Here is a 23,977-nt window from a genome sequence, read left to right as displayed (position 1 = left end):
ATGGAAGGGTAACAATAAATGAATAAAGTAATTTATACTTGTAAATTTTAGTAATACGTTCTTAGTCATTTAATAGAGAATATAACAAAGACAAGGTAAAATACAGGTCTAGAGTTGAAGTAAAGGACTGTAGGACAGAAACATACATCTAATGTCTTAGACAACACAATTCCTAAGCAGACATCTACAAAAGGTTTCTTAAAAAATAAATGGTAGCATAGACAGGAAAAAAGACGAAAAATTCAATAGGACCCAGACACCAGAGACTTGAAAGATAAGTCAGACATACCCAACACACTTTAAAATACATAGAGTTAAGATAGAAATCTATATTTTGCAGAAGAAAGGAACATAAGGAAAGTCAATTAGTAAATTTATAGAGAGGCACTGAACCAGGCAAAAAATAAATTGAAAGAGTATATATGTGCATGTTTAATATACACACACAATCAGTGATACCAAGAGGAGAAAGTTCAAGGTTAGGAGACAGAATAATCATTTTGCTAAAATGAGGGAGTCACATTTTCTAAGCTTTAGGGGGAATCTACAGATGAAGACTCTAGACCTGTGATAAGTTTACAAACTGTAATAATTGACAAGTATAATCCAACATTTTACTTCCAGACAGATCTTCCATCATGTGCTTTCTCGTGCATGCTTGACTTTACTGTCTGAAGGGCCAGCAATAACACAGCCTCAATGAAGTCGCACCTGGGAGTCAAAATGACACTTGTCTGTGCTGATTCCAACTCTTCTGTTTAGGGTCCAGAATCAATACTAGCAAAGCATTTCTTGTGCCAAGGGACCAGGTTTAATGTCCAAAATCTTGGGAACTGACAGGGCTTGAGGCAAGCTGTGCAATGCTGAAGAGCCAGGAGCAATCTGTACAGGGCTATGTGCCTGTTTAATTAGCATTATGTCTGGGTCCTCCCTGCAAATCTTAAGGGCCTCTTATATGTTCCTCCCACTCCAAACCTTTTGGATTTGCCTCAAGCCACCCAACCACCAAGGGTTTTTTTCCCTAATATTCAGAGTGAAAAAAGATCCACAGAGCAATTTTCCACCATAAGCATGTTTTCTAACATGCAGACACCAAAAATAATTTGAAAAAGTGTCTGCTCAGCATTTTTATAAAGTACTCTGCAGCTGGAAATTATTCTTGGTATACTTAGTGGGTTATAGTGCCAAATCTGATAGGATATCTTATTTTGAAAAGTTTCACAATTATGCCTATTCCATTTAAGCTTCTAAGTGGAAAAACAAAAACAAAACGAATTTACCAATGGCATTACATCCTACTTTGTAACAATGTTGTGGCTCCCCTGAATTAGATACATTGTGATATAAAATATAATTTGTTAAGCTTTGGACTAATTTGTTCAGTCATCCTTTAAAAGGCATCCATATGCCAGAAATACTGCTGTACACTAGATATGTAAAAATAAAGAGTACCGAGTATGTCTTTGAGGGTCTCACAATCTAGCAAGAGACAGTCACATAAATAATCCTACTAATGTCCTGAGGAAAACAGTAGAGGTATAGACAAACAGAGAAGGAAAATACAGGAAGCAGATAAATTAGAGCCCATTTCATAGAAGTGTATGAAGTGAGAAGTTCTTTAGAACAGAGATAAGGATATGGAAAAGTACAGGCAAAGATTCAGATATAAAAAGCAATCTCCTAAAACCTATTAGTTCATTATAACTTGAACCCAGAAACTTGTATGGAAATGACAGGATCAGACAGGTAGAAATGGAAGGGAAGGCAAGGATCTCTTTTTAAAAGAGACTTTTCTGACAAGGTAATGTGCTTGTAGTTTGCCTTAGTAGTGGGTTATTTAAGTATTTATGCAGAACAGCCAAGGACAATAGAGTAGAAGGGTTGAATGGTACACAAGGTGATATTGAAGGCAAGCTGACGAGTTAGGAGACTCTCACAGAGTACAGGTGAAAACTCAGTAATAGTGAGAATGAAATCACAGGGTCAGATATCAGAAGTCACAGAAGTAATAGCAGGTTCCTAGAGATCTAATAGTGGTGGTTGGTGTGGGAGCGAACTGAAAGATAATGGAAATCTAGTTGTGGGTCCCAGGTTAGACTTAGGTGATGGGGGTAGATGATGATGATTTTAACTAAGAGAGAAATATAGGAAATGGAGCAAGTTTGTGCAGGAAGAGAATGAATAAAATTTTGAACTTGTTGAATTTATCGCGCCTATAGAATATTCAAGTGGAGATATCATGAGAATTGAATGCAAGTCCCAGAGTATAGACTCACTGTTGTGGTTCCAATGGTCAACTAGGTTTGAAAAAGGGTAAGACAGAAGGAGGGAGGGAAGAAAAGATGGAGGAGAGGAGGGAGGGACATACTGAAAGAAGAGCCATTTAGGATGGTTCCTAAGTTTGTAAGCAATTGAAACCTATTTATTTTCAGGAAACCTGCTGCTTTTTACCTCCCTGACACAGTTCACACTTCTACCAGCAACAGCTTGCTTTGCACTTGGAGATCCACTTTTCCCCCCAATGGGTTCTGTTCTTCCCACAGAACCATAGTAAAATGTGGTTCTAGTAATCATGACTCTATCTGTTGCTCTAGGAATGGCATATGATCTAGACCTATCCAGTCAAATAAAATCATCAACAATGACTGGTTCATAGATGATACAAGTCAGGCCACTGAGTGACAATGAAATATAACTGGATAACTACATTTTCCTTTGAGTTATTTAAAAAGACTGAAGCTTTTCCTACTAGATTTGAACCAGAAAAAATGTAACCAGGAGCCATTTTCTGAATATAAGAGTCTAGTCAAAGGATGGAATCAATAGAAAATAGAGGCAAGAGATGGAAACAGGGGGGAAAAGATATTGATTACATAATTTGTGTCTTGTACTTAGTCTACTTGAAGCCAAACTTATCTTTAGGTTATTGTCAATAAATTCTCTTTTTCTTAAAGGAACTCTCATGCATTGTTGGTGGAAATGCACACTGGTACAGCCACTGTGGAACACAGTATGGGCGTCCCTCAAAAAGTTAAAAATAGAACTACCATATGATCAAGTAATCCCACTAGAGGGTATTTACACAGAGAATACAAAAACACTAATTCAAAAAGATATATTGCACCCCTATGTTTATTGTAGCATTATTTACAATAGTCAAATTAGGGAAGCAGCTCAACTGTCCATCAATAGATGAATGGATAAAGAAGATGTGATATATATATACACATATAAATGTAATTATAGTTTATATATATTATTATATATTAATAATTATATGTATATACTATAGGTTATATATAAATAATGGAATATTATTCAGCCATAAAAAAGAATGAAATCTTGCCACTTGCAATAACATGGTGGATCTAGAGAGGATAATGCTAAGTGAAATAAGTCAGAGAAAGACAAATACCATATGGTTTCACTCATATCTGGAATTTAAGAAACCAAAACAAATGAGCAAAGCACAAAAGAGACAAACCATAAAACAGACTATAGAAAACTATAGAAAACAAACGTGATTACCAGAGGGGAAGTGGGTGGGGGGGGGGGGGGGGGTAAAATGGAAGAGAATTAAAAGTACACATTGTGGTGAACACTGAGCAATGTATAGAATTGTTGAATCACTATACTGTACACCTAAAACTAATACAACACTATAAGTTAACTATACTGAAATTAAAATTTTTAAAAATTAACAAGGAAAAGAATATATAATATGTAAAAAAAACCAAAATTCTTTTTCTTGAAAACAGTTTGAATATGACTTATAATCAAAATAAATCTAGCCAACACAAAGAGTAAAGTGGCAATTGATGTTTCTAAAAATATAAAGTTAAAATCTAGTTTAAAAAATCAGCCACTTATTTACAAACCTTTATCAACAGTAAATATTTGGCTTAAAAAACAAACGGCAGTTATTCATTTATTATTATATTCAAATTATAATACAAGTTTCCATTAAGGAATTTAAGGTCATCAACACCAAGAAAAGTGAGAAAACAAATATGAGAGAAGAAAAGTAGCAAGGATTAGAAGAGGAAGACTGAATATGCAGTTTAAGGAAGAATATTAAATGAATCCCATTAGAAAAAAAATTAACACAGATTTCTGGCTAAAGAGAGTCCATTAAAATGACAACAAAGATACAACATCTAGAAAACAAAATGTGGGGCAGGCAGGGGTAGACATCAAAGGATTTCAGTACATTTCCTGAGTCAACAGATGAAGATGGAACAACGGCTGATACGTCAGCAGCGGAAGCTGTAACCTACTATTTGCATAGCAGGGAAGAAAGCCAAGGAAGAGAACAAATTAGGCTACATTATCCTGAACTCCAGGTATAACAAGTATGAGATATGGGGCTGGAAAAACTTTAAAGTCAAAAATGTTCACAGTCAGCTTTCCTCCTGCCTAATTCTCAGATATGAATAAGCAACCAAGACATTTAAGAAAAGACTACAACATGAAAGAGAAGGAAATAGAAAAAAGACCTTAAAGGAAACATTAATATTTTAGGAAACAATGCTTAAAATCACTAGTTTGTATTTTAAGAGGGATATAAGAATGTTACATCTATAGAAGGAGAAATAAATTGTTATAAAAAAGAAACAACCAACAAGTGAAGTTATTGATCACCAAAAATACAACTGTTAAGAAAGGAGGGCATTTAAAAAGGAAATCTCACATCATGTACAACAAAAAGATAGAAAGATACAAAATAATGTGAGAAAAGACAAGAGATATGAAGATTCAAACTAGGAGGTCTAACGTCCAATCACTGAGATTGGGTACATATGAGTTAACAAAACCATCCCTGATGCAATCACTATAGTCAGGAGAATGCCATGTGACCGGCTTTCACCTGGATTAATACCATCCCTGAACCATCATTAAGAGAAAGAGGACAGAGATATGCTGCTACTCAATAGGAAGCTGCAGAATGGATGCAGGAAAAGCAACCTTCAATATCCAATGCATTGTTGTGACATTTCAGTACACCAACCATAAAGACACAATCATAAAAGTTAACAGAGAGGAAAAATAAGTCAGCTAAAAAGAACAAAAATCACATCAGCATCAAATTTTTCATCAGCAAAATGCTAGTGAACCATGGAGCAATGCCTTGAATGGTTTGAGGAAAAATTACTTTTCAATCTAAAATTTTAAATTCATCCAATGTATCCATCAAATGTGAGGGCAGAATAGGAACATTTTCAAAATGTATGGATTTGAAAGTACCTTCCTTATGGAAGTTTCTTAAAGATGGACTAAAAAGAAGGAATAGCCAAGACAGAGGAAGATATCAGAAACAGTAAGAAGTGGCTCCAAACCACTAGAGAGAGAAAGAATAAGTTAATCCTTAAATATACTCTTTATAGGGATATGGTGTTTACACATATCCTTCAGTAACTATTACATTTCTTTTTTTTTTAATTTTTTTTAACGTTTATTTATTTTTTTGAGACAGAGACAGAGCATGAACAGGGGAGGGTCAGAGAGAGAAAGGGAGACACAGAATCCAAAACAGGCTCCAGGCTCTGAGCGGTCAGCACAGAGCTGGCCGTGGGGCTCGAACTCATGGAGTGTGAGATCATGACCTGAGCCGAAGTCAGACGCTCAACCGACTGAGCCACCCAGGCACCCCTATTACATTTCTTACATGACTTACAAAGAAAACCCACAGAATTTAAAAATCACTATATTTCCAGGAAATAATATAGGTTATCTATATACCAAATTAATATATATACCAAATATATATATATATACCAAAAAATATATATACCAAATTAATCCAGGTGAAAACCAAGGTGATGTTTTAATACTAACGAAATTCTAAAGAATAAAAAAAAGGCTAGTTATGTGAAAATCAGGTTATCTTGTAAACAGCTTGAGATATACATATGTATCTACTGTCATAATCACCCAGTAATCTATGAAATATAAAAGCTTATTACATTTAAATTGGTTTTCATAACTTCTACAAAGTAGGAAACTTACTCTGTCATTTCTCCCAAGTCGTTGCTACTTCTTTTCAGCAATTAGTTAAGCACTTTGCAAAAAGAAACAACTCCTACTCAAAAATTAGCTCTAATATTTTGAGGTAAAAAAAAGAGCTACAAAACAAAAGATTGACTTACATGGGAAAGTCACAAAACTGCAACCTGTTATAAATAAATGCTTAAAATGAAAATGAATCTAAATGCTTCCAATGCTCCATTAATATTCAAAGGATTAAGAAATGCAATCCCATCTTTTTCTTAGAATGAGTGAACACTAACCTGAAGAATTATAGCTCTTCTAGATCCGTTTTTTCCCATAATTACTCAATTATTCATTAGAATATGTAAGACCTCTATTGGAATTTTTACACCAGTGTTTCACAAATGGATTTAACTATAAAAGCCTAGCTATACAATCTCTTCCATAAAAGCAATATATTTCTAATATTTATGTCCTTAAAATATCCTATAGTAAAATTAATATTTCTATACAGAAAGAGAAGGAACTATTTCGTCCCCGACAACTTGATAACATCTCTTTCAACTATAGTTATAATTATCATGTACGAACTTCCAAAGCAGTTGTCAAGATTTAACATTAGCATTAATTTATGTCATAACTGACGGTTACTATAAAGATAATGGCAAAGCATCCATTTCTCCAAAGACAGCATGGATCAAAAGGGAAATTTCTTCTTAATTACTACTAATCTGCCCATTTTTAATTAAATTGATCAGTAATTTATTATCTTTCCCTTTCTTGGAAGGCCATTATTATCACACAGCTTCCCCAAAGTTATCAGTTATCAGTGATTTTTAGGCAATCCAATTACTTCTGGTGTGAGTCCCACCATTTTGTAAAACTTGTTTATGCTAAAAACTTAATACCCAATTTCTCTGTACCTTAAAAAAGAAATTTTAAAAATGCAGAATTTGCACTCAATATTTCACACTTGAATGTGAGCAGTTTCAAGATCTTATTTGTACAGAAAGACAATTAAAAGTGGAACTTTTATGCCTTTCCCCCTTGTTTGATAATCAAAATAGTTGTTATTAGTATGTATCTTCCCAGAGGAAAGAAATGAGGTCCTTGTAATTTCCTTTGAAAAATGTCTACTTCTTACACTATCCATAATTAAACAATAAATTACGGCATTATTCCAAGTGTTTTCCTTATCAGTTTCTTTTCTAAAGGTAAATACAAATGAAAATATCTGACATACAAAATAAGAAATACTTAATTCAAGCAAACTTTAAAAGAATTTAAGTGCTTCATGTATTTTTTCTGAATCAAAACGCTTCATTGATATTAAGCTTTGATCAGCATCAAATTTAAAATATAACACTGAAGTAGCAAATTTTCATGATACTGGTTCATAATATAACTTCTCAGAAGCTGAACGTTCTGTGAAAAATGAGAAAATGAAATGCAATGTTTCTTGATAGAAGGGACAGAAATCTTCCTTCCCTTTGTGACAATACGCTAAGACAAGCAGGAAATATCAGCTTACACTCTATTTCATTAGATATGCCTTGTATGAATTGACTACAGCTTATTAAAAAAATTCATATTAAGAATACAGAATGTATTCAAATAGTTAACTATCAATGCGAATGAAAAGATAATGGCTTAGTATAAAATAATCTCCATTAATTAACACTTACTGAATAAGTTTCTACTACATTTATAAGGCCCACATTTTGTCTCCTAAATTTCCTATTTAGAAAAATTAACAGTGAATGCAAAATGGCTGCCAAACTCTTATGTACAGGGACTTAAGAATTTAATTCGTATCTCTCTTACTAGATTTAAGCAAGGTTCAGTCTTTTAGGTCTATTTAAATTTCACCATACTAGAAAGGTCTTGCTTGAGCACCCCCTCATCACTCCTTACCACTCTGTTTCCTTCGTCTTCATAGTACTCTTCAGCACCAATCATATGATTTGCTTGTTTGTCTATTATCTGTCTGCTCCCACTGCAAAGTAAGCTCCAACAGAACAGGGCTTTGTCTGATCTCTTCATTGCGCTATCCCCAGTGCCTAGAACTATATACCGTGCACATAGTAGTATTCAATAAGTATTTGTTAAAAAAAAAAAAAAATGATTAAAAGGTCATCAGCTCCAAAATCCTAAGGAAAAACTTAATTAAAGACATTTGACAACCATGAATGCCAAACTATACCAAAAGTTTTATTTTTAAATAGTATTTAAAATAAAGGCATAGTAAGTTTTCTTTTCTATCCAAAAAGACTAAATATCTTGTCAAAGAATAGCTGGGTTACTAACAGTTGTTAATTATTACTACATTATTCAGTTAATGTAATTGGTTCCTGCGCATACCTTAACAAGTTTCAAAAGCTCATAGAGATCTTCAACCTCATCACCTTCACGTTCGGTATACACTCGTCCCGTATCCATACTCCTTCCTCTTATGGTACGGCGGTAGAGGGGAAGAGCCATCGCTTCTGCATACAGATCGACGGCGTGATGACCCACTGTCTGATACATGTAGCTATCCAGTTCATCTGACCCCACTGCAACATTGAAAGTGGAAATAATCAGTAAAACCGAGTGAAAAAGAAAGTGGATTTGAAAGTCCATCTGGGTTACTGCTTGGTGACTTACTACAGTATATCTCTCTGCATTAACGAAGTGAAATAAAGTGGAAGAGTGGCACATTTGTCCACAGTTGCATCCAGTTCACATCAGCTCTAGTCATCTCTACTACTAATTACAGATACATATAAATTTTTAAAACTATATACAATAAATGTTTAAAGAGAAGAGTAATATAGCCAATAAATTTTGATTAGTTTATTCAATTAAAGATTTTATTACATAAATGTTTTTCAAATCATTCAAGGTTATTTACAAAGTCATCTGGAGTTGTAGGAAAAAACCTTCCTTAACTAAGTAGCTACTTGGTTAACAAGTGACAAATATTTGTAAAAATAAATTACATGCTCTTGATATATTTTATATTCAGTACTTCAACAAGACATACAAAAATATATAAATTAAGCAGCAGTCCAAGATAGCTGCAAAAGAAGACCCTGAACTTACGTCCTTCCACAGAAATACCAAAACTACAGCTACATATGGCATAATTCCCACTGAATTCTAGCTGAATAGCTCCCTCCACAACAAGGAATAAAAGGGCCACATCAAAATGTGTGACAAAAGCAGAGACTCAATCTTGCCCAAAACCCCAGCAGTGACCCACAACAGAAAGGGATCTCACAATACTGAAACCTCTCCCTGAGGAGGGAGGGGTTTGTGCCCCACACCGGACACCCCAAAACTGTAAAACCTGCACTTGAAAGACAAGGACCCTAAAACATCTGGCTTTGAAAACCAATGGGGCACACACCCAGGGGGTCTAAGGGACTGTGGAGATTTGAGATATTCCTTTTCAGGAGCTTGTGCATAGACTCACTCCTCCCAGGACCCAGCACAAAGACAGCAGTTTGAGAGATGACTGGGTCATACGTGAAGATTTATTTGCTAATATATAATTGTCTGCTGAAGGGGCAGGGGCAAGTTGGGACTTTCTTTGGAGATGGAAGTGCTGGTAAGCAACATTTTCCCTCTCCTTCTTTCCACATTGCTAGCGCTGGTGACAAGTGCAGGTGCCTCACCTCCAATACTTTTCCCCCACGTGGCAAAAGTTATAGGCATGCCCTACCCTCAGCACTCTTTCCTTGCTAAATCCACAGGTGAGCCCCACCTCTAGCACTCTTTTCCTGCATTGCTAAATCTGTGGGCATGTCCCACCCCAGTGCTCCTCCCATACCTTGCTAAAGCCATGGGTATGTTCTGCACCCAGCACTCTTCCCCTGCATCATTAAAACCATGGACATCACCCTCAGTGCTCTCCTGCAGCCTCACTCAAGTTGGCCACCAAGCACAGTCCACAAAACAGACACTCCTTGATCACTTGAACCTAGTAGCCAGAGGGGCTTCTGTTTCTAAGCCCCACAGGACTAGCTCTATGGAGGCTACCACACCTACAGCACTGAACAGACAGGAGACTGAAACTCCTCCCATCTGCTTTGCAAAAGGCCCATATGCTTGTCCTGGAGCTTCAACCTGAGGGACAGGCTTCATGTTAGTCACATACCTAAAGATTACAGAGGTGCCCTCAGGAACCACAGGCAAGAAGTTACATTTTTGAGCCCTCCCTTGGCCTTGTTACAGCTCACTGATACCTCTCAGAAAGAAGCCCAGGTTTTTGTAACTCATGCCCAGAGGACACTTTCATCAAATCTCCAAGTCTAACAGCAGAGCTTACACTTGTGGTCCCACCGAAATGTATATATTTGCATTCTTTAAAAACTGCTGCCTGAGGATCTGGCTTTCAATCCACCTGAAACTAGTTCTTAACTGAGATCACTCCCTTTGTAACACTGATAGGTCTTGGAACACCTTTGACACTGGGGACCTAACAAGAATAAATCAGTCTACTTAGGCAATCACAAAAGTTCAAGAGATAACCAGGAGTTAAAGCAAGGTTGAACAACAAGGTTCATCTACAGAAGGCCACTCCCATCAAGACTGGAAGAGACAGCTGTTTCATTTAATATATAGAAACAAACACAGAGAGTAAAGCAAAATGAGGAAACAGAGGAATATGTTCCAAATGAAAGAATAAAACAAACCCTCAGAAAACACCTTACTGAAATAGAGTTAAATAATTTAACTGATAAAGAGTTCAAAGTAGTATTCACAAAGATGTTCACTGAATTCAAGAGAAGAATGGATGAGCACAGTGAGAACTTCAACAATGAGGCAGAAAATATAAGAAAGTAACAAACAGAAGTCACACAGCTGAAAAATACAATAACTGAATTGAAAAAGTCACTGCAGGATTCAATAGCAGACTAAATGAAGCAGAAAAAGGATTAGTGAGCTGGCAGACAAAGCAATGGAACTCACCCAGAAAGATCAGATCAAAAAAGAAACAAAAATTAAGTGAAAATAGCTAAAGTGACCTAGGAGACAAGATCAAGAATAATAGCATTCACATTATTGGGGTCTTGGAAGGAGAAGAGAAAGAGAAAAAGAGGTAGAAAACTTACTGACGAAATAATAGCTAAAAATGTCCCTAACCTGAGGAAACAGACATACAGGTCCAGAAAGCAAAGAGAATTACAAATAAGATGAATCCAGAGAGATCCATAGCAAGACCCATTATAATTAAAATACCAAAAGCTAAAGAATGAGAATATTAAAAGCAGCAAGAAAAAAACTAATAGTTACATACAAGGAAACCCTCCCCCCCCCCATAAGACTATCAGCTGATTTTTCAGCAGAAACTTTGAGGGCCAGAGGAGTATCATAATATCCTCAAAGTGCTGAAAAGAAAAAAGCTTCCAGCCAAGAAAAATCTACCCAGCAAAATTATCATTCAGAATTGAAAAAGAAATAAAATATTTTTCAGAAAAGAAAAGCTTAGGGAGTTTATCACCACTAAACTGGTCTTACAAGAAATTTCAAAGGGATTTCTCTAGGCTGTAAAAAAAAAAAAAAAAAAGCATATATCTAATAACTAGAAAACATATGAAAGTAAAAATCTAATGGATTAAAGGAAATATACAGTAAAGGTAGTGAATTAACCACTTATAAAATCAGTTTATAGGTTAAGGGACAAAAGTAGAAAAATTTACTATAATTATAATTAAGGGATATACAAAATTAAAAATGTATAATATAATATTAAAACATAATGAGGTGCCTGGGTGGCTCAGTTGATTAAGCTGAAACTTAAGCTGAAACCTGACTTGGTTTTGGCTCAGGTCATGATCTCTCTGTTGGTAGGTTTGAGCCCTGACTCCACACTGACAATGTAAAGCCTGTTTGGGATTCTCTCTCTATGCCCCTCCCCCATTCACACTCACTCACTCTCTCTCTCCCCCTCTATCTCTTAAAAACAAAAAAAGAAAAAACTTTTAACACATACAGTGTGGGGGAGGGAATGTAGCTTTTAAAATTCATTCAAATTAAAGTTGTTCTCTATTTAAAACAGACTGCTATATATGAAATGTTATGTATATATAAACCTCACAGCAACCAACAACCAAAAACCTATAATAGATACACAAAAGATAATGAGAAAGGAATCTAAATCCAACATCAAAAAAAAAGGCATTAAACCACAAGGGAAGACAGCAAGAAAAGAAGAAAGAAACAGAAAGAAATTACAAAAAAGGTAGGAAACTTAACAAATGGCAATAAGTAATATACCTGTCAATAATTAATTTCAGTGTAAATGGACCAAATTCTCCAAGCAAAAGACAAAGAGTGGCTAAATGGATTAAACAAACAAACACAAGACTCAACTATATGTTGCCTAAAAGAGATTCACTTTAGCTCTAAGGACACACACAGAATAAAAGTGAAGGAATAGAAAAGATACTCCATGCAAATGGAAAAAGAAAAGTGGTACTGTTATACTTTAAAACAAAGACTATAACAAAAGACAAGGGCATTATATAATGATAAAAGCGTCAATCAAAAAAGATGACATAAAATTTGTAAATATTTATGTACCCAACATAGCAGCACCTAAATATATAAATATTGCCAGATCAGATATTACCAGACCTAAAAGAAGAAATTAACAGCAATACAATAGCAGAGAACCTTAATCATCATGTAAGAACCACTTACATCAATAAATAGATCACCCAGACAGAAAAATCAACAAAGAAACATCAGCCTTAAATGACACATCAGACCAGATGGACTTGGTAGATTTATACAGAATATCCCATCCAAAAGCAGAATACACATTCTTCTCAAGTGTTTGTGACCATTCTCCAGGATAGATCACATATTAGGCCACAAAAAAATAATAAATTTAAGAAGCCTGAAATAATAGCAATCATTTTCTCCAACCACAATGTTATGAAAACTAGAAATCAAATACAAGAAAAAAACTGGAAAATTCAGCAGTATGTGGAGATTAAACAGCATGCTATTGAACTAATGGGTCAATAAAGAAATCAAAGGCAAAGCAAAAAATAATACCTTGAGACAAATGGAAATGGGAATACAACAATCCAACAGCTATGGGATACAGTAAAAGCAGTTTTAAAGGGTAGTTCAAAGCAATGCAGGTTTACCTCAAGAAACAAGAAAAATCTCAAACAATCTATTTTAACACCTCAAGAACAAGAGAAAGAATAAACAAAGCCAAAAATTAGCAGAAATAAGGAAACAACAAAGAGTAGAGCAGAAATAAAATAGAGACTCAAAAGACAAAAGAGAAGATCAATGAAATTAAGAGCTGGTTCTTGGAAATGATAAAATTGACAAAGATTTTGACTAGATCCAGCAAAAAATTAAGAGGACTTCAAAGAAATAAAATCAGAAATGAAAGAGGACATGTTACAACTGACACCACAGAAACACAAAGGATCATAAGAGTTACTAAAAGCAATTATATGACAACAAATTTGGCAATGTAGAAGAAATGGATAAATTTTTAGAAACATACAATCTTCCAAGACTAACTCCTTAAGAAATAGAAAATCTAAATAGACCGATTACTAGTAAGGAGATTGAATCAGTAATCAAAAACCTTCCAACAAACAAATCAAGTGGGATTTACTCCAGGGTAATAAGATGGTTCACATCTGCAAATCAATTAACATGATGCACCATATTAACAAATGAAGGATAAAAATCATATGATCACCTCAATACATGCAGAAAAAGCATTAGAAAAATTTGGCATCCATTTATAATAAAAATTCTCAACAAAGTGAGCATAGAGGGAAGTACCTCAACACAATAAAGGCAATATATGACAAGCCCACAGCTAACATCATATTCCATAGTGAGAAGTTCAAAGCTTTTCCTCTAAGATCAGAATAAGACAATGACATTCACTCTTGTCACTTTTATTCAACATAGTACTAGAAGCTCTAGTCACAGCAATGAAGCAAGAAAAAAAAAAAAAAGCATCCACATTAGGAAGAAGTAAAACTGTCACTATTTGCAGATAACATGATACTTTATATAGTAACTCTACAGACTCCACCAAAAAACTATTAGAACTAATAAACAAATCCAAAAAGGCTGCAGGATACAAAATCAGTATACAGAAGTCTGTCACATTTTTATACACTGATAACAAACCACCAGAAAGAGAAATTAAGAAAACAATTCCATTTACAATCGCATCAAACAGAATAAAATACCTAGGTATAAATCTAATCAAGGAGGCTAAAGGCCTGCACACTGAAAACTATAAGATATTGGTGAAAGAAATCGAAGAAGACACAAATAAATGGGAAGATATTCCATGCTCATTGACTGGAAAAATTGTTAAAATGTCCATATTACCCAAAGCAATCTATAGATGCAATGCAATCTCTATCAGAGTTCCAATGCAACTTCGCACAGAACTAGACCAAATAATTCTAAAACTTGTATAGAGCCACAAACAACCCTGAATGGACAAACCAATTTTGAGAAAGAAGAACAAAGTTGGAGGTTTCACACTCCTTGATTTCAAACTGTACTATAAAGCTATGGTAATCAAAACAGTATGGTATTTGCATAAAAACAGACAAATAGATCAGTGGAAAAGAATAGTGAGCTCACAAATAAACCCACACATATATCGTCAATTACTTTATTACAAAGGAGCTAAGAATATACATTGGGGAAAGAATAGTCTCTTTCAATAAATGGTGTTCAGAAACGGGACAGCTACATGCCAAAGACTGAAACTACATCACCATTTTATACCATACACAAAAATGAACTCAAAATAGGTTAAAAACTTAAAACAAATTAGAACTCAAAATAGATGAAAGACCTGAAACCATAATAATTCTAGAAGAAAACATAGGTGGTAAGCTCTTTGACATTGGTCTTGGCACTGAGCTTTTGGATCAGACTCCAAAACCAAAAATAAACAAATGGGACTAGATCAATCTAGAAAGCTTCTACACAGCAAAGGAAACTATCAACAAAATAAAAAAGCAACCTACTGAATGGAAGAAAATATTTGTAAATCATATATCCAATAAGGGATTAATAGCCAATATAAATAAAGAACTCGAGAGCAAAAAACCCAAACAATCCAAATAAAAATGGTCAGAGAATCTAAATACACAGTTTTCTAAAGAAGACACACAGATCACCAACAAGCACATGGAAAGATGTCAAATATTACTAATTATCAGAGAAATGTAATCAAAATCACAATGTGACATCTCATACTGGTCAGAATGGCAATTATTAAAAAGATAAAAAACAACAAGTGTTGTAGAGGATGTGGAGACAAGGGAATTCTCATACACTTTTGGTGGGAATGTAAATTAATAAGAAATTTCCAATATGGGAAACAGTATGGAGGTTACTGAAAAAATTAAAACTAGAACTACCATATGATCCAGCAATTCTACCTCTGGGGATTCATCCAAAAAAAACAAAAATGCTAATTCAAAAAAGATATATGCATCCCCACATTCACTGCAGTATTATTTATAATAGCCAAGATATGGAAACAATATGTGTCCATCAATGGATAAATGAATATAGAAGATGTGGCATATATACTGCCACATACAAAGGCATCACACTAAGTGGAATAAGTCAGAAAGAGACAAGTATCAAATGCTTTCACTTACATGTGAAATCTAAAAAACAAAACAAATGAACAAACAAAAAAAGACAAAAACAAAATCATACTTACAGATACAGAGAACAGATTTGTGGTTTTCAGAGGGAAAGGGGGTTGAAGGAGCATGTGTGAAATGGGTGAGGGTGGTCAATCGTATGGCGATGAATGGTAAGGAGATATATCATGGTGGTCACTTTGGAGTTTAAACAAACATTGAATTACTGTGTTATATACCTGAAACTAATATGTTATATACCAATTTTATCTTAATAAAAAATAATAAATAAACCATGTCTCAGGTGGACCCATGAGCTTTGTAATATACTTTTAATAAAACTGTTTATCTAAAAAAGAAAAAGAAATTCAATATTGTTAGAGCAGTTACAAATGTGTACAGAAACATAGCTTAAGCTAGTCAGTAACACAAATCACTGGTTGTCACAAGATTCCACAAATATCAATACAGGTAAAATATTCAAAATAGATGAGTCACACCAGACTATTTTGATGATACAAACGAACTTACAAATATATTGGATCAGGCTTTTTGATGTCATATTTACTTTTGAGAAAAAAGAATCATGAAGGTACAAAATATTATTTGCAGATATTCATCATAGCATTATTTATATTAAAAATTATAGTGTATTCATATAATTAAATACTTTGCAACCATTAATATAATTTTGAGGAAAAGCATTTTCTATTTTTTACTTTATTGTTGAAGTATAATTGACATACAATGTTATATTAGTTTCAATGTTATATTAGTGTACAACATATTGATGTGACAATTCTATAGACTGCTCAGTGCTTCCCACAATAAATATAGTCACCATCTGCCACCATGCAACATTATTACAATATTATTGACTATATTTCCTATGCTACTCTACATGCCCATTTTATAAACAAAAGTCTGTATCTCTTAACCCACTTTCGCCCATTCCCCTACCCACTTTCCTTCTAGCAATCACTAGTTGTTTTCTGTATTTAAGAGTCTAGTGTTTTGTTTGTTCATTAGTTTGGTTTAGATTCCACATGTAAGTAAAATCGTATAATATTTGTCTCTCCCTGTCTGACTTATTTCACTTAGTATAATGCCCTCTAGGCCCATCCATGTTGTTGCAAATGAAGAAGGAGCATTTTCTTTTTATTTTTTCTATTTTTTAATTTTAATTTTTATTTTTAAAATATAATTTATTGTCGAGTTAGCTAACATACAGTGTATACAGTGTGCTCTTGGCTTCAGGAGTAGATTCCTGCGATTCATGGCTAATATACAACACCCAGTGCTCATCCTAACAAGTGTCCTCCTCAATGCCCATCACCTATTTTTCCCTCTCCCTTATCCCTCCCCCCATCAACCCTCGGTTTGTTCTCTGTATTTAAGAGTCTCTTATGGTTTGCCTCCCTCTCTGAAACTATTTTCTGCCCTCCCCTTCCCCCATGGTCTTCTGTTAAGTTTCTCAAATTCCACATATGAGTGAAAACATATGATATCGGTCATTCTCTGACTTTTTTCACTCAGCATAATACCCTCCAGTTCCATCCTCGTTGTTGCAAATTGCAAGATTTCATTCTTTTTCATTGTCAAGTAGTATTCCATTGTATATATAATCCACATCTTTATTCATCCATCAGTTGATGGACATTTTGACTCTTTCCATAATTTGGCTATTGTTGACGGCGCTGCTATAAACATTGGGATACATGTGCCCCTATGAATCAGCACTCCTGTACTCTCCATATAAATTCCTAGCAGTGCACTTGCTGAATCATAGGGTAATTCTATTTTTAATTTTTTGAGGAATCGACACACTATTTTCCAGAGCAGCTGCACCAGTTTGCATTCCCACCAACAGTACAAAAGAGATCCTCTTTCTCCACATCCTCGCTAACAACTGTTGTTTCCTGAGTTGTTAATTTTAGCCACTCTGACCAGTGTGAGGTGGTATCTCAATGCGTTTTTTTTTTTTTAACGAATTTTTTTTTTAATTTCTTTTTAACATTTATTTATTTTTGAGACAGAGAGAGACAGAGCATGAACGGGGTAGGGGCAGAAAGAGAGGGAGGCACAGAATCGGAAGCAGACTCCAGGCTCTGAGCCATCAGCCCAGAGCCCGACTCGGGACTCGAACTCACAGACCGTGAGATCGTGACCTGAGCTGAAGTCGGTCACTTAACGGACTGAGCCACCCAGGCGCCCCACAATGCGGTTTTGACTTGTATTCCCCTGATGATGAGTGATACTGAGCATCCTTTCATCTGGATGTCTTCTTTGGAGAAGTGTCTATTCATGTCTTCTGCCTCTTTCCTTCTTTCTTTCTTTCTTTCTTTCTTTCTTTCTTTCTTTCTTTCTTTCTTTCTCTCTCTCTCTCTCTCTCTCTTTCTCTCTTTCTTTGTTTCTTTCTTTCTTAAATTGTTTTAATGTTTATTTATTTTTGAGAGAAAGAGAGTGTGAGTCAGGGAGGGGCACAGACAGAAGGAGACACAGAATCCGAAGCAGACTCCAGGCTCTGAGCTATCAGCACAGAGCCTAATGCGGGGCTCGAACTCATGAACCGTGAGATCACGACCTGAGCTGAAGTTGGACACTTAACCAACTGAGCCACCCAGACACCCCTTCTTCTGCCATTTCTTCACTGGATTATTTGTTTTTTGGGTGTTGAGTTTGGTAAGTTCTTTATAGATTTTGGATACAAACCCTTTATCCAATATGTCATTTGCAAATATCTACTCCCATTCCATCGGTTGCCTTTCAGTTTCCTAAAGTATGTTCTGCAGAATAGGAATCCCATGTGATGATAATAAATACTGGATGCAGAAAGGATTCCATGGTCAAATAATTTATTAAAAATGGGATAACCATGCTAAACAGGTGTCTTTGCTGTAATTCTTCCTAGGCTAATGTGCTTTAACGTGTTCCAATAAGGGGAGAGATTATGAACTATATCTCAAATTTATGTACCCTTAAAAGACTTACATTTTATCAGGTATTTGTGATTCAAAGAATATATCTAGGAAATATTATGATGGAATAATAATAACACGGAATATGTTCACAATGTGTTAGTAAGTTTTAAAAAAAAAAGGTTACAACACTATTTGACATATATGTATGTATGTGTGTATGTATGCATATATGTCAAGAATGTCCAATTAACCTGAGTATGAAGAGTATCCTATCAAAAGGGATGAAAAAATGATATTTTAAGGGCCCCTTCATTAATCAAAACCATCACCATATGCCATCACATTTTGGCCCACCAGATATGAACCCAACCCATACACCACACTGGCTTGCATGTACTCACATTATTACTACATACCTGTCTACTCCTAGTCAACAGTAGGAAGTAGAGATATAGCCAAAGTCACCAAAAAACCTTTCAGCCTACCCTCATCTCACACTTACCCTGGATCTTTAAATATATTAGTTTTAAAGAACACTGATACAATTGAATTAATATATTTAAAGAACTTTGAGCTTCTCAGCAAGAAACTTCCTGATGTTGGCACAATAATTAAAACATTTTACTGACTTCAAAAAACCTAGAAGACAATTTTCCTTTAAGGCTCCATTTAGTCCTAACCACAATGTAACTTGTATTAATGGAACCTATATTGCAACAATGGTATGAGATCAAATAAAACCAAAAGACTCCACTGTTGCCTGAAGCACCTCAATTAACATGCCACAAAAGTTCCTACTACAAATTTAAAGAGATGGTTTTGTGAATTTTATGACAAGTTCACATTATCCCCATTGATGGAAATAAATTCCTTTCCAGACTACGCAGTGAAAATCCAGTGCCATGAATTCACTCTAACCAATTTTATACTGGAGTCATCTCTACCAGTCTTTCCTCATTACAGTTCCTTTTACAACATGTTTGGGGAAAAAATAAGTCAATCAATGAATCATTCAATAATCACCAATTTCCTGCTGACTTTAAATCAAGATTAGCTAAATCCTCTCCATTCACCAACCCACAGCCATCTACTCTCTTCCCCTACAGTTTCAGCTGATTTTTTTTCCCAGCTTTTACTTCATAATATTTTAATTCCATTTACTGTTGAATTTTTCTAGCAATATTCTAAGTAAATGTCTCCATACCATTCTGAAGTATAATTTAGAGATACACTTTATCATTTTATCCACCCTGCCAGTGAACCATGAACACATGGAAGATTATACATCAACGATTCAGTAAAAAGTAACTATACTAATTCACGTAGAGAAGTTTAAAACAAGATAGAAACTCCAGGTAGAAAAATTATATCATTATATATATTATATAAATTTCTGTTTTTTAAATACCAAGACCTCTCAGATAGAAAGCTTAAAAAACCCACTTGCCTGCTTAGCCAGAAGGAATAAGGGAAGTTTTTTTTTCCTTTAGTAACAGAACATAAGGCTGCAACAAAAGTCTGCTTCTTCTTTTATAATATAGAAGTTATAATACAGTTTCCATTCAAGCTTAGTCAAAGAGTTTTCTCTGTATTATTTAAAGTCAGAAAAAGGAGGTCATTTCCAAACATCCTTAAATGCTGTTATATTATTCATCATTGAAACCCTAGTGCAAAATCCTAGACTGTGTGTTTACCCTTGATCCTTTACAAGACCTATTTTCTATTTCTTCCTATAAAATATTTCAAATCTCTACCTTCCCACTTCACTTCCAGCATTACTTGGGTCTTAAGTGTGAAATAAAGAAAATTCAGATATCTGACTGATATAACTGCTTGATATTCCAGGCCTAATTCTAGTTAGTTCATTATTCATCTGTCCACCAATAATTGAGTGAATGCCTACTATAGAGGCATAGAGAGGTCCCAAGTACTAAGGCGCAACTAAAGAAACATAGAAGACATAATCTCTCCTCTCAAGAATAATCAGTCTATTTGGGGATAAAAATCAAAGACAAAATAAATAGCAAATAACTGTAAAATGATATAAAAACAAAAATTCAACAGACTGGTAGCCTTGAGGAGGGAGGGAGGGAGGGAGGGAGGGAGTGAGGGAAGGAAGGAGAGAAGGAAGGAAAGAAGGAAAGGAGGGAGGGAGGTAGGGAGGGAAAAAAAGGGACATATTTAGCACTAGATTCAGTTTCAACTAAATTTACTGGATGCTTACTTCATGCCAGGAACTCTAATTAGTGTTTTTACATATACTACTCATTTAATTCATCCTAAAATAACAATAGAGCCAAAGCATGGTCTTCAAAAAAGCTGAGTAAAGGGGATGATAAAAAGCTCTTACTAGAAGAGCCATGTGGAGAAGTAGTATTAAATAAAGTCAGACAAGTGTAAATCGTTCCCTATTATACCTTAGCAGTTAATATCTATAATTATATGGGTATAATAGAAGAGTATAAAAGGCAAATTGGTGAATATTTTCCTTTTTTTTTTAAGTTCTAATCACAACAAAAAGTACAACTATGCATGGTGATAGATGGTAACTAATCTTATTGTGGTAATCATGTCTTAATACATACATATACCAAATCATTACATTGTACACCTACAGCTAATACAATATTATATGGCAGTTATATCTCAGTAAAAATAAAAGAAATTATCGAAGGTTGAATTGTGTCCCTCTCAAATTCTTTCCCTGAAATCCTAATATCCATAGCTCAAAATGTGGTTTTATTTGCAAGTAGGGTCACTGCAGATGTAATTAGTTAAAATAAGATCATTAGGGTGGTCTCTTAATCCAAATATGACTTGTGTCCTTATCAAAAGGGGAAACTGGGACACAGACAAGGTCACAGGGGGGAAAATTTCTAATTAGGGAAATTTCATTGAGAAGAAAACTGAAAAAAAAACAAAACAGCTTACATGAGGTCTGTGGCTTATTTGTGGATGCCCTTGTTATCACAGGCAAATAAAAAGTGGAAATGTACTGCTTTATGCTTCTCTCAAGTCTTACATGTTTAGCGTACATGTAAGATGGATCATTTATCATTATATGTCTTACTCTCCACTCTCCTAGAAGGTGTGTCTTATTCACCTGTACATTGCTTACAATACTTGGAATGTGCTGTGGTGGAAGAGCAGTACACTCTGAAGTAAGGAGGTTCAAGGGTTCAAGCCTCAGGTCTGCAAGTTTATTCTAGTTACGTACCTTGGAGAAATTTATAAAACTATGAGTTTCAGTATCTCTGTCTAATAAAACTGTCTAGGAGTTCTTAAGAGAAATAAAGGATATGCAATTAAAGACACTTAGCATAGAACCTAGCATCTAATTAGGTGCTAAATATATATTAGTTCCATTTTTGTCTTTGCATACTGCATACAATAGAAAGCAATTATGAAGTTGGGAGTTTCAGTCATTTAGAGAACTTCCCAGTAAGGGTATCATACACTTACCTTGGTTTTCAGCTGGTCTTAGATTTGCTAAAGCAACGATCTGATGCCCAGCAGCAATGCACTGCATCATATTATAACAGCTGTCCTTCCCACCACTGAAAAAGAAATAAAGAGATAAATATCAGGTTAATGACCATTATTGAAGATAGAATCATTAGATATCAAAATATACTTATTCGACTTTTCAGAATACTTCAGGAACTGCTTTAGAATTAAAACACAAAAGACCACATGTAATTTCCATAGCAGAAGCAAACTAAACAAATGCATCTGAATGCCTAAGGTTGCTACTGACAAGAGCTTGTGAAATTATGTGCCAGGATAACAAAGACCATTCTAAACAAAATATGATAACTCTTTGGTCTCTTTGGTTTATAACAGTGGCTCTCCTTTATATACAAAGTGCTTTGAAAATTAAAAATATGATTTAATTGTAAATTCTAGCTAAACAGCTATTGCATATATTCCTTAGATGAAATTTTCTATGGAAAAGTAGAAAACAGTCTATTCTGTTTTACTATAAGAAATCTAAAAACTGACCACCATCACCAATTAAAGGCTCAAATTAAAGATCTGAGACCCAATCTAAGGACAGTTTGATGGCCATGGTGGGTTCACATTCTATAGAGCTAGAAAACAAAATGTTGAATTACACTGATGAAGTTAAACATCAATACCATCAGTACTTTAGCTATCACTATATGGATGATGGCAGGACAAGGCTTGAGCCTTAGATCTAATAAACAGATTGAAAGGAACTTCTAAATTCTCATACCAAATCTACCTAAGGCAAGGGCAAATCACTTAGTCAAGACAAGTGGTTTATTTATAACAAGGCTGAATGGCAACCTTTATGCCAATGGCAACCTCTATGCCAAGTTCATCTATAACAAGGTTGAATGGCAACCTTTATTTTGGTTTAAAACTCTACTGCCTCTCCGAAAGATATGAATAGACACTTCTCCACAGAAGATATCCAGATGGCCAAATGACACATGAAAAAATGCTCAACATCACTCATCATCAGGGAAATACAAATCAAAACCACAATGAGATACGACCTTACATCTGTCAGAATGGCTAACATTAACAACTCAGGCAACAACAGATGTTGGTGAGGATGCAGAGAAAGAATATCTCATTGCTGGTGGGAATGCAAGCTGGTGCAGCTACTTTGGTATTTATCCAAGGGATACAGGTATCCTGTTTCAAAGGGACACATGCACCCCAATGTTTATAGCAGCACTATCGACAATAGCCAAAGTATGGAAAGAGCCCAAATGTCCATCAACGGATGAGTGGATAAAGAAGAGGTGGTATTTATATACAATGGCATATACTTGGCAATCAAAAAGAATGAAATCTTGCCATTTGCAACTACGTGGATGGAACTGGAGGGTATTATGCTAAGTGAAATTAGGCAGAGAAAGACAAAAATCATATGACTTCACTCATATAAGGACTTTAAGAGACAAAACAGACGAACATGAGGGAAGGGAAGCAAAAATAATATAAAAACAGGGATAAATAATTATACTATTTACAATAATATAAATACAGAAAACAAACAGGGTTGCTGGAGGGGTTGTCAGAGGGGGGATGGGCTAAATGGGTAAGGGGCATTAAGGAATCTACTCCTGAAATCATTGTTGCACTATATGCTAACTAATTTGGATTTAAATTAAACAAATAAAATTAAAAAAATAAAACTCTACTGCCTTTCATTGTACATGTTTCTTCCTTTATCATTACCTCCCTTTTTTCCCTACTGTTCCATTCTTTCCAATCTTTGCTTAAGATCTGCAGGTGCCCCTCCAGGCACTTGAGACCTGTTCACAGACCAAGAAACTTTTAAAAAGAGACTGCTTGTCCTAGAAACTGGACCTTTTGCCTTTTATTTTAGTTGCCAACATTTATCTGCCTCTACCGCATTCTTCTAATCAATAACAACGG

The 23,977-nt window shown here is 34.9% G+C and overlaps 1 protein-coding gene across 2 annotated transcripts in view; it reads right to left on the bottom strand.

Annotated features, from left to right (window-relative positions):
* Nucleotides 1-23,977, bottom strand: part of DPH6 (diphthamine biosynthesis 6) — a 178,636-nt gene that overhangs the window by 151,383 nt on the left and 3,276 nt on the right. For both annotated transcript variants that reach the window (XM_030318556.1, XM_030318558.1), the window contains exons 2-3: nucleotides 22,025-22,119; nucleotides 8,350-8,543 (exon numbers count right to left, since the gene is read on the bottom strand). In XM_030318556.1, coding sequence (XP_030174416.1) covers nucleotides 8,350-8,543; nucleotides 22,025-22,119 — 289 coding nt within the window. The remainder of the gene's footprint in view (nucleotides 1-8,349; nucleotides 8,544-22,024; nucleotides 22,120-23,977) is intronic.

This window comes from Lynx canadensis, chromosome B3, assembly GCF_007474595.2.
Source record: "Lynx canadensis isolate LIC74 chromosome B3, mLynCan4.pri.v2, whole genome shotgun sequence".
NCBI classification, from domain to species: Eukaryota; Metazoa; Chordata; class Mammalia; order Carnivora; family Felidae; genus Lynx; species Lynx canadensis.
The sequence above is the reverse complement of the archived record's forward strand: the minus strand, read 5'-3'. Positions and strand labels throughout refer to the sequence as shown.